This window comes from Bos indicus x Bos taurus, unplaced genomic scaffold, assembly GCF_003369695.1.
Source record: "Bos indicus x Bos taurus breed Angus x Brahman F1 hybrid unplaced genomic scaffold, Bos_hybrid_MaternalHap_v2.0 SuperScaffold_100126, whole genome shotgun sequence".
NCBI lineage: Eukaryota > Metazoa > Chordata > Mammalia > Artiodactyla > Bovidae > Bos > Bos indicus x Bos taurus.
Window position 1 is genome coordinate 767,493 of NW_020867066.1, and position 17,959 is coordinate 785,451.

General features: G+C 41.0%; 1 protein-coding gene across 1 annotated transcript in view; it reads right to left on the reverse strand.

Moving 5' to 3' along the window:
• LOC113888430 (multidrug resistance-associated protein 4-like) overlaps positions 1-17,959 on the reverse strand; it is a 547,902-nt gene that overhangs the window by 33,795 nt on the left and 496,148 nt on the right. The window contains exons 24-26 of the mRNA XM_027535554.1: positions 16,725-16,825; positions 15,509-15,700; positions 2,027-2,182 (exon numbers count right to left, since the gene is read on the reverse strand). Coding sequence (XP_027391355.1) covers positions 2,027-2,182; positions 15,509-15,700; positions 16,725-16,825 — 449 coding nt within the window. The remainder of the gene's footprint in view (positions 1-2,026; positions 2,183-15,508; positions 15,701-16,724; positions 16,826-17,959) is intronic.

Below are 17,959 nucleotides of genomic sequence, written 5' to 3' on the forward strand. Positions count from 1 at the left end.
CTTAATTTCCTCAAGGTTCATCTGTGCTGTAGCAGGAGTCAGAACTTCCTTCCTTTCTAAGTCTGAATAATACTCCACTGTATACATATACGCACTACATTTTGTTTATTGATTCATCTGTCAATGGTCCTTTAGGTGCCTCCACCTTTTTGCTACTGAGAATAATGCTGCTATGAACATGCAAGTGCAGGTATCACTTCAAGATCTTTCTTTCAATTCTTTTGGGTTTATACTTTAAAGTAGAATTGGTAGATCATATAATAATTCTATCTTTAACTTTTTTGAGAAATGACTACTTGTTTTCCACAGTGGCTGTACTATCTTACATTCCTACCAGCAACGAACAAGGATTCTAACTTCTCTACATCCTTGCCAATACTGCCAACCCATCTTCTTTCTTTCTCTCTTTCATTTTTCTTTTTGATAGTAGATGTCTTAAAGGGTATGAGGTGGCATTTCACTGTAGTCTGTAAAGCTGTATCTTGGTTTCAAAAGTATTTAGACATATACATTACCATATGTAAAATTAGATAGCCAGTGGAAATTTGCTGTATGAGCAGGGAGCTCAAATCCAGTGCTCTGTGATAACGTAGAGGGGTGGCATGAGGTGGGAGGTGGGAAGGACATTCAAGAGGGAGGGGGCATATGTATACCTATGGCTGATCCATGTTGATATATGGCAGTAACCAAAAGAATATTGTAAAGTAATTATCTTTCAATTAAAAACAAATTAATTAGTAAAACAAGAGTACTTAGAGTAATTCCAGGTATTTTAGAGGCCATGGGTATAGCAACAGCTGTACTCAGTTGTAAGATCCAAGCCCAAGTTCTCCTTCCCTTTGGGTGCCATGTTGAGATGCTTCCTAATACACAGGCATTTCAGGGCACATTAAACCCACATTCCAGAAAGCACAATTGCCTGGATCATTTTGTCTCATCTCCTCTCTGTTTTTCATCTCATGAGGGTATTTATCTGAGTTTCTTTTGATGGGCAGATGATTATCAAGTATATAAAATAAATTCGAATTCCTTTTTAAAAAATCAGTAAGTCTGTCAAAGGAGAGGGCAGGATGGAAGATGAGGATGCAGGATCTAGGTTGCCTTTGGCTATATACCTGAAGGATAGTAATGTCTTAGCAAATATTCAGCGAATGATGTTGAGTGAATGAACCACAAGGAATGACATGAGTGTCTACTGTGCATATGAATCGAGTCTCCAAAACACTCTCTGAAAGTTATACTTCTTTAAGACACAGAAGAAAAGAAAATAGAATCAGAGTCCAGGAATAGACTGGCTAATGATAGATAGATGCTCCACTATCACGGCAGTCACATCTGGGTCTACGTGAAGCACTTCACACTTAGTGATCTATTTTGTCCTCACAACAGCTCAAGGGGTCGGTACTGTTAGTTATCTTGTAAGACAGAGAAAACTGAGGTACATAGAGACAGATTTCTCAGTCACCTGCTCTACCTCACTATTCTATACTGCCTCCCTGGTGAAAATTATTTACTAATGGATGAATTGTCAAAGTCGCCCCAAAGCATCTATATAACCTGTAATTCTCAAAGCTCAGCAGTTCCACAGAAAGTCCTCCAAGAAGATAATCACCTTTGAAAAGATGTCTTCATTTCCCACAGTGAAATTCCATCTATAAGACACTTAACAGTCATGTTTCCCTATAGGAACCGCTCCAGTGCTAAACAAACCATTTATCCTTTTGTTCTCAGAATTATGTGGTTATCAGTGGATAAAATTGTGGAAACTGAGGAAGACTGAGTCCAGAAATCTATCTCAGTAACTTATTAAGTCACATGCACACAAAACTAACGAATGGACAAAGAAACAAAACATGTGTCCTATGAAAATGTCTGTTGAAAATACCTGATGTTAAAACTGTGCTCTATTGGGAAAAAAAGGATCAACCCTTTGATGTAATTTGAAAAAAAAAAAAAGCAAATTAAAAGCAATTAAACTTAGATATGTTATAAAAAGAACAATGTGACAATGCTCTGATGTGCATACCTGAGGTGCAACTGACATTTTCTTCCTTAAATCATGAAGCCCAATGTTGTTTGTCCAGATCCCATCAATCCGAATGCCACCTTCGGTTTCTGACAATCTAAGAAGGGCAGCGATGAGGGAACTTTTTCCGGCTCCTGTTCTTCCCACAATGCCACACTATAAAGAGACCAAGGGGGATTAAGAATAACCAGGATACAACAAACCTAGGAGAAACCCTGATTGTTGAAGATGAATTTTCAAAGTTCTATTACATATAAAGAGTAGTCTGTAGTTTCTCAAGCATGGTCTTACTGACATTTTGGGTCAGATAATTCATTGTTGGGGGGTGAGGAGACTGTCATGTATATTGTAAGATGTTTAAAAGTACCCATGAACTCTACCCACTAGGTACCAGATTCAATCCCCAAATTGTGGCAATCAAAAATGGCAGATATTCACAAATGCCCCTGGTTGAGACCACCATCATCCCAAGCATATGGAATATAAACTAGAGCAATTTTTATGCCTTCTTAAGATTGTAGCTCAGCTGGTAAAGAATCTGCCCACAATGCCAGAAACCTGGGTTCGATCCCTGGATTGGAAGATCCTCTGGAGAAGGGAAATGCTACCCACTCAAGTATTCTGGCCTGGAGAATTCCATGGACTGTATAGTCCATGGGGTCTCAAAGAGTTGGACACAACTGACTTTCACTTCACTTCACTTCAAGATTTCATGCAGTTTTATTCAGATTTCCCTGAAGGGATGCTTAATATGCTGAAAATTGTTTTCTGTGATTATCACATAGTATCCATTATGTGGTATGTTAAAGGGGAGGACAGGTATGTGTGTGTGGTGTATGTGTATAAATGTGTATGGATGTATGTAACTAACATTCATAAATTAAGCAAGATGACTTAAAAAATCATCTGCTGGCTGTGAAAAACCTGCAGTCTCCTAAGTGGTGCATAAGAAGCCAGCTTTTAAATTAGCTTTATTCCTGCTGCTTAGGTAATTGGACCTTGGGAATCACATGGGTAGTTTTACAGAGATGTCAACAAGTTAGAAGTGATACACAAACAAGTACTCACTTTCTCAGGGATCTGTTATTTAAGAGGAATTATTCTTTGGTAGAAAAATGAAATCATTTCCTGATATTAAATATCTTAATTATATTCGATGTTGAAACATCTTAAAATATAAAATTCAAAATCTTAAAAGACAGAGGCCAGTAGACAAAATGCACATAATGAGGCCAACAATAAGATAAACAAAATTTGCTGTTTACATGGGACCTTTAATTGGAGCAGTACAAAAGGCATCTTATTAACAAATTAATACTTACAATTGAAAAAATACATGTCAAGTGTCAGTCTATTTATTAATATCAAAGCAGGGAGAAATTAAGTGACTAGCAATAAGATTAAAGAATCTATACAATGCAGGTTAAATGCTGCTGCTCCTGCTAAATCACTTCAGTCGTGTCTGACTCTGTGCGACCCCATAGACAGCAGCCCACCAGGCTCCCCCGTCCCTGGGATTCTCCAGGCAAGAACACTAGAGTGGGTTGCCATTTCCTTCTCCAATGCATGAAAGTAAAAAGTGAAAGTGAAGTCGCTCAGTTATGTCCGACTCTTAGCGACCCCATGGACTGCAGCCTACCAGACTCCTCCGTCCATGGGATTTTTCAGGCAAGAGTACTGAAGTGGGGTGCCACTGCCTTCTCGCTGGTAGGGAATGAAACTGCATTTAAATATGTATGCATAAACTGACTTTTTTACCAATGAGTTTGAAAGTGAAAGAAAGTATTAGTCACTCAGTCTTGTCTGACTTTTGGCGACCCCATGGAATGTAGCTCACCAGGCTTCTCTGTCCATGGAATTCTCAAGAGAAGAACAGTAGAGTGGGTTGCCATTTCCTACTCCAAGGGATCTTCCTGACCCAGGGATGGAGCCTGGGTCTTCTGCCTTGCAGGCAGATTCTTTACCCTCTGAGCCACCAGGGATGTCTAACTGCAAATTCCCTGAAGGAAGCTTCCCTAGAGATGATTTCATCTCTATTTAGAATCTGGAATTGATAAGGGTGTAAGACATGCTTTCGATCATTTGTAAATCAGTAAAATTTTAAAAATCATAGCTTTAAAGAGAACTAAATCTTTCTATGCAATATAATCAGAATTCTTAGAAATTTTGATTTTTCTGATTTGAATACCTCTAAAGTCTCACAACTTAGCCTGTCAAATCAATCATGGCATTTCAAAAAAGAATTTATATTTATAGATATTAAACATAAGAAAATTGGGCTTATCTAATTTTATTATCTTACAAAGATAATACGTCTATAAGATATTTTTGTTGTTGTTGTTGTTTAGTGTGTCAGTCATGTCCAACTCTTTGCAACCCCATGGACAGCACATCAGGCTTCCCTGTCCATCACCACCTCCTGGAGTTTGCTCAAATTCATGTCCATCGAGTCAGTGATGCCATCTAACCATCTCTATTGAACCCTTCTCTTGCCTTCAGTCTTTTGCAGCATCAGGGTCTTTCCCAATGAATCAGCTCTTTCCATCAGGTAGCCAAAGTATTGGAGCCTCAGCTTCAGCATCGGTCCTTCCAATGAATATTCAGAGTTGATTCCCTATAGGATTGACTGGTTTGATCTCCTTACAGTCCAAGGGTCACCACAGTTCGAAAGCATCAATTCTTTGGCACTCAGCCTTCTTTATGGTTCAACCCTTACATCCATATATGACTACTGAAAAACCATAGTTTTGATTATATGGACTTTTTTTTTGGCAAAGTCATGTCTCTACTTTTCAATATTCTGTCTAGGTTTGTCAATATTTTTCTTCCAAAGAGCAAACTTCTTTTAATTTCATGGCTGCCGTCACTGACCACAGTGATTCTGGAGGAAAATAAAGTCTGTCACTTTCCATTGTTTCCCCATCTATCTGCCACGAAGTGACTGGACAGGACACTATGATCTTCATTTACTGAATATTGAATTTTAAGCCAGCTTTTTCACTCTCCTCTTTCACTTTCTTCAGGCTCTTTAGTTACTTTTTGCTTTCTGCCATTGCCATTAGGGTGGTGTCATCTGCATATCTGAGGTTATTGCCATTTCTCCCGGCAGTCTTAATTCCATCCAGCTTGAGCTTCATCCAGCCCAGCATTTCACATGATGTACTTTGCGTATAAGTTGAATAAGCAGGGTGACAAAATACAGCCTTGACATACTCCTTTCCCAATTTTCAACCAGTCCGTTGTTCCATGTCCAGTTCTAACTGTTGCTTCTTGACCTGCATATGTTTCTCCAGACATTTTGCACCTTATTTTAAACCCTAATCTATATTATACAGATGGGCCATTCTGTGCACACAGGCAAGGTGTAGTTTATATATATGTGACTCATGTTTTGTGTACAGGCAGGCCTCAAAGATATTTTGGATTTGGTCCAGACAACCTCAGTAATGTGACTATCACAAAATAAAGCAAGTTACATGAATTTTTTTTTTTCTCTGTTCAGGAAGATTTATGTTTATTCTATATTGTAGTCTACTAAGTGTACAATAGCATTATATATTAAAAAGATATACACAACTTAATTTCCAATAGTTTATTGCTAAAAGAATGCTAACCATCATTTGAGCCTTAAAACACACTGATCACAGATCCCAGAATAACACGTTTCATTAATAATGAAATGGTTTGAAATAGTGCAAGAATTATCAAAATGTGACACAGAGATATGAAGTTAACAAATACTGTAGGAAAAATGGTGCCAATGTATTTCTTGACACACTGTTGCCATAAATGTACAATTTGTGGGGAAAATGCATTCTCTGTGAAGCACAATAAAAACAGGTATGCCTACATATCTTGGTGTTCTCATACATAAATCAACCCACAACAGGACACAAGTGAGTACTCTATCTGTGAGGATGCATGGATGTTTCCATGTCATCAGCTCTACTGAAATTGATCCATCTTTGCAAACAGGAACATTTGTGGAGTTTGAGTAAATGGTCTGAGATATATAGGGGCACTTATAGGGCTGTTCTGGAGAAGGTGATGGCACCCCACTCTAGTACTCTTGCCTGGAAAATCTCAAGGATGGAGGAGCGTTGTAGGCTGCAGTCTGTGGGGTCGCTAAGAGTCGGACACCACTGAGCGACTTCACTTTCACTTTTCACTTTCATGCATTGGAGAAGAAAATGGCAACCCACTCCAGTATTCTTGCCTGGAGAATCCCAGGAATGGGGGAGTATGGTGGGCTGCCGTCTATGAGGTCACACAGAGTGGGACACGACTGAGGTGACTTAGCAGCAGCATAGGGCTATTCATGACCATAGGACTGTGAACTCCAAATTCCAGTGAGGAGAACTAACTAACTAAATAAATAAATGGAGGGCTTCCCTGGCAGTCCAATGGTTATGATTCTGTGCTTCCACTACAGGGAATGTGGGTTCAATCCCTGGTCGAACGACCAAGATCCCACATGTTGCATGGCCACAGGCACCCCAAAAGAAAAAGCCAACTCAAAGAAAACCTGGTTCTGGCTATTTCTACAGTTCAGTCATCAAAACTATAGTCTGAATGACTTTTCTGGGTAAACAAAGGGTTTTACCAATTGCCCGTGGAGAGTATCACCAGTATCACTAACCTTACATCCTTCAATCTAAAGATACTTGGAGGGCTTCCCTGGAGGCTCAGTGGTAAAGAATCCAGCTGCCAGTACAAGAGTCATGGCTGCAATCCCTGGTCTGGGAGAATCCCACATCCCACAAAGCAACTAAGCTCATGCACCACAACTATTGAGCCTGTGCTCTAGAACCTGGGAACCAAAACTACTGAGCCCACATGCCACATCTACTAAACCCTCACACCCTATAGACCATGCTCTATAACAAGAGAAGACACCACGATGAGAAGCCAATGCACCATAAGTAGAGCACTCTCCACTCACCACAACTAGAAGTCTCCACTCACTGCCTGAGCAAATGTCTTTTAATTTCATGGCTGCTGGCACTGACCACTGTGATTCTGGAGCCCAGGAAAATAATGTCTGTCACTTTCCATTGTGTCCCCATCTATCTGCCTCGAAGTGACTGGACCAGATACTATGATCTTCATTTATTGAATGTTGAATTTTAAGCCAGCTTTTTCACTCTTCTCTTTCACTTTCATCAAAAGGCTCATTAGTTCCTCTTTGCTTTCTGCCCGAGCAGCAACAGAGACCCAGCACAGCCAAAAATAAATAAATAAATAAATTATAAAGACACTTGGAGAAAATCTTATTTTATTTGCTTTACAATGGCTCCTTTCTGTTTTTCCAACCAGGTTGGTCTCTGATGATGACACCAACTTGTTAGACACTTGCACCTGGATCTCTCTTCACACATCAAACTCAACATAATCAACATCCAATGCCCCACACAAAACAACCCCTTCCTTCGTCTTTCCCACTTTACTCTCACGATTTCTTTCCTAGGCTCAGGGGCTGAACTGTCCACCTTACTTCCCTGAGTAAAGCACGGTGCCAAGCCCTGAAGACTACTCTTGCAGTGTTTCATGACTCAGTTCTTCATTTTAAGGTCCACAGTCAGCACCAGAGTGCCAGGTTGCATCACCTTTTAAAAAACAAGCTAAAACAAACTCTTTCCTTAAAAATAAACAGTGCAAATGAATTTGAAAAGTAAATACTAGCTAGCCTCAACACTCTGAAAAAAACATTTTCAAGACGACATTTTTACTTTCTAGTCTACTCTATGTGGTCTTGAAGGCACAAGTTCACATATATAAACAAAATGGGATTAATACGAACATACGGTTACATTTTTTCATTTAGTACTTCATAAGAACATTTATTTTAATAACTAAAAAATATTACAATATATGTGATCATTTACCAAACCCTCTACTGCTGGATATTTAGGCAATCTCCAATAATTTACTATTATATATAACTCTGTTAAATATCCTTGAAGCTAAATCTTGTTTTTGCAAACAACCTTAATCATTTCCTTCAGATAAACTCTCAGACGTGGAACTGCTGAGAATCAAATATGAACATTTTCAGAGGAAGCCGTTAAGCTATTAACCTACCCTCCAGAAATACGATACCATTTTCTACTCCCACTCGATTCCCTGCACATTCACAAACCTGGATGTTCAGAGCTTTGTTTTAATTGACATATGTTTGATCCCCAAAAGTGGAATCACTTTCCCAAGACATTTTGTTGGAGGCACAACAGCTCCGGGCTCCCTGCCTCCCGCATCTGCCTACTCTGGTCCTCATGCTCTCACTTCTCGGATTAAACTCCCAACAGTCGGCTCTGTGCCCATCACTCCATCCCAGGATGTCTCTTCTACACAACCGTCCCAACTGATGCACATGTCCACAAGTCAGCTTCCTTGGGGTCACTCAGTACTTTTCAGGTTTGAGTATGAAAGTGTCTGCTGCACATCTGGTAGCTGATTTTCTGAAATGCTCTGCAGGTGCCTAGTTCTTCACTCACTGGATCAGGACATCATGTTTTTGCTTATGTTGACCCCAACTCCTAAAGAACTTTCACATGCATTTCTACTGAATGCATTTCCATCTGCTGGAACCCTAACCACACATCACTAAGTCTCTCTCACATGCCTGAATCCTTGGAAATGCTCCCCCTGTCCCCTCATGTGGGCTTGTCCCAATCCTAACAGATGTTATGGCATTAAAAAAAAAAAAAAATGACAGATATTATTTTTGTAAAAACCTCTATAAAAATTATGACCTCTTTCTAGCTTACAAAGTTAATATAGTCATTTTCTTGTTTCTTTGGATGAACTGTACATGTTGACAGCAGAATCTGTATTGGATTTGACTGTCTTTATTTGTATTACCTGTGGTGTCCTGAGAAAAAGAAGCTTCCATGGGGAACTTAGATTTTAACTCAGGCCAGACAAATTTATGGAAAATCTATTACCATATTATTTAGATATATGATAAACCATACAGAGAAAGACACAACACATGGACCCTACAGCTATAGATACAACTTCAAATGGCCAGCACCTATTTTCTCATGGGACAGACAACTTTTGCAATATAAGTGGTTATGGTCATTTTACACCTAATGAAAATGATGGCCATCTTTATCCAAGCAATTACTCTGATCCCCATACTGGGTGCTTTACATGTCTTATCTTGTTAAGTTGTACAACAACCCTACAGGCTACATCCTATCACTTTCATTTTGCAAAAGAAAAGATTGAGGCTTAGTTAGATGAATTAGTCTGCCTGAAATATCAGAGCCCATCAGTCACAGGATGGGACTCAAATCCACATCCTCAGGCTCTTTTCTCTATCTGCTGATGGCCTCCTTATCACCTGGATGGCCTGGCACCTTATCATGTCCCTCTGTGAAGCTAGAACAGAGAAAGTGGGAAGGAGTGTAGCTGCAATTAAATGTACAGGCTTAACATAGAGATCCTATGACCAGAGAGTTAAAGCATGAAGTGAATACAGGGATGTACGTGGTGAGTGGGAATAAAGAGTGTGCCTCCAGGAGCCTTGTCCCCCCTGCGCTGCCCTCAGCCTGGCCGCTTCCCACACTGCTTCACCATGAAGATGGCTGTCTGGGTGCCACATCCAGGTAGGACGAGATCTGCTGAGAGGTGAGATGCTGTCCTGCCTGGCTCCTTGGATGACTGAGGGAAACCTTTCTGAGAGGAACCCATAACCTCCTTCAAGTCCCTCAAGGTTCCTTGGGCCGCCTGGAATGATTCCTGAAGAGAGAATACCTCAGATCCGTCAAATTCACCCAAGTCTTAGAGCAAAGCTGGGCTCTGCTATGAGACTTCCCTGGTGGTCCACTGGTTAAAGCTCCTGACTTCCAATGTTCAGTCCCTGGTTGGGGGACTGAGGCCCCACATGCTGCTCTTGTGGCCAATAAACAAATAATTTAAACAACAACAACAAACTGGTCTCTGCCATCCTGGGAGGGGGAAGTGGCATTACAGGCAGTAAATCTGCCTGCCTCCATGTTCTGGATTCAGAAGCAAGAGATAGAAGATTGAGACATACAGTAACCTGAAGGTGAGCCCCTGTGCATCTTTCTTGGAAAGAAAATGGCAAATGAGGTACATTACTTTTCTCCATCATAAATCTCTACAAGAGGCACTTATCATCGCCTGTGAGCAGCTGTCAGTGGGCTTTTAATGACTCATTTGAATAGATGCCCATCACTTTGCTAGAATCTATTTCTGTTCAAATGAAAATAAAGAGAGGTTAATTAACAGGAAAAAAAAAAAAAAACTGTGCCTGAGGTCAGGTGTGCCGGCTGTCGGCAGGAAGAACTGACACCCACAGCTGGGCTGACAGAGAAACCTGCAGCTGAGTGGGGCACATGGTACCTGGGGAACAGACCAGAGAGACCTCATGCCCTGCTTGGGGCAGGAAGACTCATTTTTTATCCCATTAGGTGGTGAAAGAACTGCATACACTGCTACACTCAGCTCTTTCTGACTCCAGGTCCAGGCAGGGCTGAGCCTGTGGGAAATCCCTCCAGTCCCCGCAGTAGGTTGGTGGGGAAGTTGGGAGCAGGATGAAAATTGCCTGTGATGATGACAGACTCCACTGAAAAGATGCAAATAAATGCAGTAGAATCACACAGAATTAGATTATATTGTAAAGGCCCAACTTATAGAATATAAAAGTAAGTAAATCTGTAGGGTTAGGTGGCAGAGATTTTTCTAGAGCCTCCTGCTCAGTCACAATAGGGGTTTGGGTGATTCATGAGCTCAGTCTCAAACTGTCTAAGGATATTTCTTGGAAATCACTAGCTATCAGTCATCAAAAACTGTCTTTGGGAGAAAAAGTAATTTACTAGAAGGTCTTATTTAAATGCAATGCTGAGAAAGTGAGCTGAATGGGCCTGAGACTCTGCATTTCTAAGAAGCTCCAGGAGATGCAGGTGCTACTGACCCTGGCACCAGAGTCTAAATCGCAAGGAATTAGGAAGTTGGCAGGGGAAGGGAGACACGCTGAGAATGAAGGGAGGGGTTTCTAGGAAAATATTATGTTAAAAAGAGAAAAATATTTTTTGCACATTATACCAAGGTCTCGTAAGCATCTGTAAAAATGTATTACCCAAGTAATAGCTGTGAGCAAAAACAAACAAAATTAGTCTACCTCTAGAGCTGAAAAATGCTTTAATATGGCCCAGGACTCTCTAAAATCATCAAATCAACCACAAAAATCATCTAAATAAAAAATGTAGCCCATGTTCAGAAAACCAGGAAACCTAAGGTACTATTTACCTCAGTTTTTTTTTTTTTTTTTTTTTTAATTTTGGCTGAGCTGGGTCATGATTGCTGTGTTCAGTTCAGTTCATTTCAGTTCAGTCGCTCAGTCGTGTCCGACTCTTTGCGATCCCATGAATCGGAGCATGCCAGGCCTCCCTGTCCATCACCAACTCCTGGAGTTCACTCAGACTCATGTCCATTGAGTCAGTGATGCCATCCAGCCATCTCATCCTCTATCGTCCCCTTCTCCTCCTGCCCCCAATCCCTCCCAGCATCAGAGTGTTTTCCAATGAGTCAACTCTTTCCATGAGGTGGCCAAAGTACTGGAGGTTCAGCTTTAGCATCATTCCCTCCAAAGCAATCCCAGGGCTGATCTCCTTCAGAATGGACTGGTTGGATCTCTTTGCAGTCCAAGGGACTCTCAAGAGTCTTCTCCAACACCACAGTTCAAAAGCATCAATTCTTCGGCGCTCAGCCTTCTTCACAGTCCAACTTTCACATCCATACATGACCACAGGAAAAACCATAGCCTTGACTAGATGGACCTTTGTTGGCAAAGTAATGTCTCTGCTTTTGAATATGCTGTCTAGGTTGGACATAACTTTTCTTCCAAGGAGTAAGTGTCTTTTAATTTCACAGCTGCAGTCACCATCTGCAGTGATTTTGGAACCCAAAAAAATAAAGTCTGATACTGTTTCCACTTGTTTCCCTATCTGTTTCCCATGAAGTGATGGGGCCAGATGCCATGATCTTCATTTTCTGAATGTTGAGCTTTAACCCAACTTTTTCACTCTCCACTTTCACTTTCATCAAGAAGCTTTTTAGTTCCTCTTTCTGCCATAAGGGTGGTGTCATCTGCATATCTGAGGTTATTGATATTTCTCCCAGCAATCTTGATTCCAGATTGTGCTTCTTCCAGCTCAGCGTTTCTCATGATGTACTCTGCATATAAGTTAAATAAGCAGGGTGATAATATACAGCCTTGCCATACTCCTTTTCCTATTTGGAACCAGTCTGTTGTTCCATGTCCAGTTCTAACTGTTGCTTCCTGACCTGCATACAGATTTCTCAAGAGGCAGGTCAGGTGGTCTGGTATTCCCATCTCTTACAGAATTTTCCACAGTTTATTGTGATCCAGGCTGTCTCTAGTTGTGATGAGTGCGGGCTATGCCTTGTTGCAGTGCACGGGCTTCTCACTCCTTTTGTTACTGAGCACAAGCTTGAGTAGTTGTGGCATGCAGGCTCAGTAGTTGTGCCGCATGGACTTACTTGCTCTTCGGCATGTGGAATCTTCTCAGACTAGGGATTGAACCAGTGTTCCCTGCACTGGCAGGTGAATTCTTCTCCACTGCAAAACGAGGGAAGTCTTGGTTCTTTTTTTTCACTTGCTATTTCTTCTATGGATTAAAATCCTGCATAGTACCTATTACACTTTCCTATTGGCCGTAACTTCCAGGAATCCTGACAGCAGAAGGAATGAGGAAAACAGAATAAAGCCTCCCTTCTGCTAGGCTGGTTCACTCACATGTCCCCTCCCCACCCACAGCAGCCTCCCTTAATCAAATCCAACACCAAACGTGTCTCCTGGAGTGACGGGGGTGGGGACCATAAGCAGAAGAGGAATAGGTAGGATGTACACACGTGAAGTGAAATGGCTTCATAAACATGCTGCCCAGGTATCATCTCCCCACACAGAAATAAAGCTAATGGCGATACTGTGTCAAGTTGCTACAGTCATTAATTCAGTCTCCAAATTTAATTTGCCTGAAACATTTTAGAATATCAATAATCCTATGATTTTCAGGTATTAAGAAGGAAGAATAAAGAATCTGTTATGTTCCTAAGTTGTGTTACAGAGTTTCTTAGATAATTCATATTCTATGCCTTTGGGGAAAATTTAAGACAAGTGCAAGTTAACAGAATTACATTTACAATGGAAAATCTGACAGACACATTGTCTGAGAGTAAACTAACATTGCCTTGAGTGCTCTAGGGGACAGGATTATATCAAGAGCTGTGGTTAATGTTTTCCTGACACACCAGTTCACCTTATTTCTGACCTACACTGGAACTGGAAGTAATTAAGACCAGCTTTTGCCCTGTGACTAACTGAAGCTGCTCTCTGGGTAGCATTTGGGGATTAAGTTGAATATTTATTTTTTTTCATTTTTATGTTACAAGGGTATTATTCACTAAATTACAGCTACAGTCCACTAGATGGGTCTGTGGTGCTGAGAGTTTTAAAGAGCAGTTCTTTCCGTTATTCAGAGCTGTCTTGTGTATGTGTGTGTTGGTTACTGGCTGCTCACACCTGTCTGCTACTCACCCTCGAAACCAGCAGTCCCTAAGCACCCTCTCTGTGCCCTGCAGAATGCCACTTTCTGGGGAAAAAAGATGAAAACAAGATGCTCCCTGATTTTAAAAAACCTCAAGGTACTTACTGTGAAATACAGATTCCAAATTATAAAGCATGCTATAGGTGGTAGCTTTTATTTTCATTATAGTAAAATTCACATAACATAAAATTTAACTGCATAACCATTTTTTAGTGGACAGTTTGGTGTTCAGTATATTCACATTGTTGTACAGCCAAGCTCGAGAAATTTTTTGCCTGCTAAAACTGAAATTCTATACCCATTAAACAAACAACTTCCCATTTCCCATCCACCAGTCCCTGGAGACCACCATCCTACTTCCTGTCTCCTTGAATTTGACTACTCTAGGAATCTCACATAAGTGGAATCAGAGTATTCATTCCCTTTGTGTCTGGCTTATATCATTTGGAAAGATATCATGGTTTATCCATAGGTCAGAATTTTCTTCCTTTTTAAAACTGAAGAATATTTCATTGTAAGGATTTAGTTCCTTCCAATTTTTGGCTACTGTGAAAACAGTGTACCATAATTTCTATCATAAAAGAAAAGATAAGACACTAACGAAGAATTGAGGGTTTCAAAGATTTGTTAGATCAACTCAGAAAATGAGGAGACGTTCACCAGCCAGATGATGGAGGGAACAGGTCTCTGAGGTAGAGGCGCAGCGTGCATGCTGAAAACCGGGAGTGCACGGTGCTTTGGGAGAACTACACACGACCTGATTGCAGGGGTGTGCGTAAGTCAGGAGACATACTGGCTTCAGAGGGAGATGGGGAAGAGCTTCCTACCACCTTGTCTGTTCTGGTTTAGTCTCTTCAAGACACTGTCCTGGGCCCAGCTGAAAGCCTCAAGCTTAACGAGAAAGGAACATCACCAGCAGACACGGACAATGGCAGGTCTAGGTCACAGCCTCTCTGCCATCTCCCATGTGGATCTTCCCTGCTCCCTTCAAGGTGCTTTTGACTTTGAGTAAGTCCCCAGGCCCTGCCTCCGTCTGAGGCCCTGGTTCCTCACCCCTGACTGGGTCATGATTCAGGCTCTTCTCTTCCCGACAGCCCCTACTGGACCAGGCTTAGGGCTGTGGTCTGGTTCCGGCAGCAACTCACCCAGGCCAGTAAGGATCAGTTATGTGCTAAAGAAAGAAGCAGTCTGTGGGTGGGAGGGCAGGGGCATGGCAGCTCAGTGTGGGTGAGTAGAGGACAAGTCCACGGCAAAAACCCAGGGACAGAGGAGCAGGCTACACCAGAGGGCACCGTGGGAGGAAAAGAAGAAACACAAAGAAGAAAAGATGGGGAACATTGCTGGTGGTCCAGTGGCTAAGAACCTGTGTCCCAAAGCAGGGGGCCTGGGTTCCATTCCTGATCAGGGAACTATTAACAGATCCTACATGCTGCAACTAAGAGTGTGCATGCCACAGTGAAGATCAAAGATCCTGTGTGCCACAACTAAAACCAGCACAGCCAAATAAATAAATAAAAATATATTAAAAATAAAAGATGGAAAGGAATGAAATACTGGAGAGTTAGGAACAGGGAGCCAGGAGACTACACAGTCTTTGTTATGAATAATTAGGTGTCACATATTGTGCCCTGGGTCAGGTTAAGATCAAGGCCTGGAGCCCATGACCCATCAACCACCAGGAAGGAGCTGGTGATACAGGGAAAAAAATGCTGGTATCCCCATTCCATGGTCAGTTTCCAAGAAAGATTCAGGGACAGTGTCACTGATCTAATCTGCATCCATTAGGAACAAAGAGACCCCTGTACACAGACAAGGAAGCCAAGACCAGAAGTGGTGCTAAAACTTTAGCTGGATTTTAGACAGGCAAATGGCTTAAACTAACCTTTGCTCTTGTGCCAATGGACATTCCCACGTTCTTCAATACCAGAGGCCCATCCAAGCTGTACCTGAAGTTCATATTAGAAAAGTAAATCGCTCCACTCTGGGGCCAGGATGGAGGTGGACGATATTCATATTCCCAGGGTGCTTCTTTCTCAAGGTATGTATATTCAATCCCCCTTTCTACTGAAATCATCTGAAACACATATGACATCACATGAGTTAGTGTCAGGGGGTCTTATTTATGGATGATCAGAGACTTTAAGTAAAACCTTCTGCTTTCCTATGGTTTAGAACATCCTGGGCTCAGAATCCATAAAGGACAGAAGTAGGAGTCTGATGAGGCCTTGGATGATTTGCAAACTTGTTCATCATCCTCAATACTTTTACTTATGACTATTCCCTTCAACTTTATATTAAAACTAAAAGCATTACAGAAATGAATGGTAAAATTTTATTGATCCACCTTTCACATCTGAAGAAAAAAACGAGAATTTTTTCAAAGAAAAGAATACTTATGGACACCAATCAGTATGTGTGGCTACAGAAGGGTCACATGTTACAGATGAGCAGAATTGGACAGTCATCAAGACTCATTTTAATAATTAGTCACTGTCTACTCTGTTAGAAGGCTGACAGGGAAAGACTTTGTTTTTCTCCCTTTAGGAAAAATTCAAAATGTATAATTTACATAACCCCACCCCTTTGAGAGCACACTCTGAGAGGGAGCCTATCCTACCAGGAAGAAGGGCTGCCAGCAAATTCAGGTGTTCAACACATACAAGAATAAATGCTAAAATGCACGGAGGGGTGCAGGAACATATTAATTAAATAAACCTCAAAATACTGGATTCTTTTCTTTTACCAAAAATGAGGAATTACCCATTAAGAAACAAAGGTAAACAAGCTGCTAGTTAATAAACAATTAGCCTATATTCTCTCCAGAATTTCAGGACCTTTCTCCTTTGAGACATTTACTGCATTTGAAGTCAGTCTGTGATGAATATAAAACTTTCTGGCATGGTATACATAAGTCTGAGAAAGATGTATATATTTAATTTTACATTAACTTTAAGCAGATGGAGGAGAATACAAAAAAAAAAAACTTTGTTAACTATAATGCAAAAATAATAGTTTTACTATTTTACATAAGAATTGCTTTTATGCCATTTAATGGCAAGGAGACTTGAAAAGGCTAAGAACAGAAAGATAAACATCACCATGTTCTCAACTTCGGCACTTTGCCTGATGCACCACGGGAACATCCACGTGAGTGTGAGCGTGAGAGACAGGACCAGGCCAACCTGCCCAGGAGTCAAAGCTAAATGAGGAAGAAGAGAAATAAGGTCAGTCTACTTCTCAACCCCTCACACAGCTCCTTCTGTCTCTTTACAATGAAGACTCTTTTATTTTTATGATTTTTATTGCAGAGTGACTGAACTGAACTGAATAGTTGATTTACAAAGTTGTATTAGTTTCAGGTGTACAGTAAAGTGAAATAGCCATATATATACATATAATCTATTCTTTTTATTTTCCCATATATATCATTACAGAGTATTAATTAGAGTTCCCTGTGTTATACTGTAGGTCCTTTTTAGTTATCTATTGTATATAGTAGTGAGAGGACTCCTTTATAATATTTGATTCATTTACATGTAATGATAGTATTACTTATAATATTACTTCTGCTGATTGAGACCATAAAACAGTTAAAAAAATAAATAAGAAAAACCCACATGAGGGACTTCCTGGGTGGTCCAATAGCTGAGATTCCAAACTTCCAATGCAGGGGGCCTGGGTTTGATCCCTGGTCAGGAAACTAGACTGCACTTTCCACAACTAAGACTTCACACACTGCAACTAAAGTCCTGCCTGTCTCCCCTGAGACTGAAGATCCCCTGTGCCCCAACTAAGACCCAGGTCAGCCAAACGAAGGAATAATGTTTTTAAATATTATGAATTTAGAAAGAATTAACAAAGTTGTTGCTGCTGTTCACTCACTAAGTCATGTCTGACTCTTTGCGACACTATGGATTACAGCACACCAGGCTTCCCTGTCCTTCATTATCTTCCGGAGTTTGTTCAAACTCATGTTCATTGAGTTGGTGATGCTATTGAACCATCTCATCCTCTGCTGCCCTCTTCTCCTTTTACCTTCAATCTTTCCCAGCATCAGGGTCTTTTCCAATGAGTCAGCATTTTGCATCAGGTGGCCAAAATATCGGAGCTTCAGCTTCGATGAATATTCAGGATTGATTTCCTTTAGGATTGACTGCTTTGATCTCCTTACAGTCCAAAGGACTCTGAAGAGTCTCCACTAGCATCACAGTTCAAAAGCATAAATTCTTCAGCCCTCAGCCTTCTTAAGGGCTTCCCTTATGGCTCAGCTGGTAAAGAATCTGCCTGCGGGAGACCTGGGTTCGATCCCTGTGTTGGGAAGATCTCCTGGAGA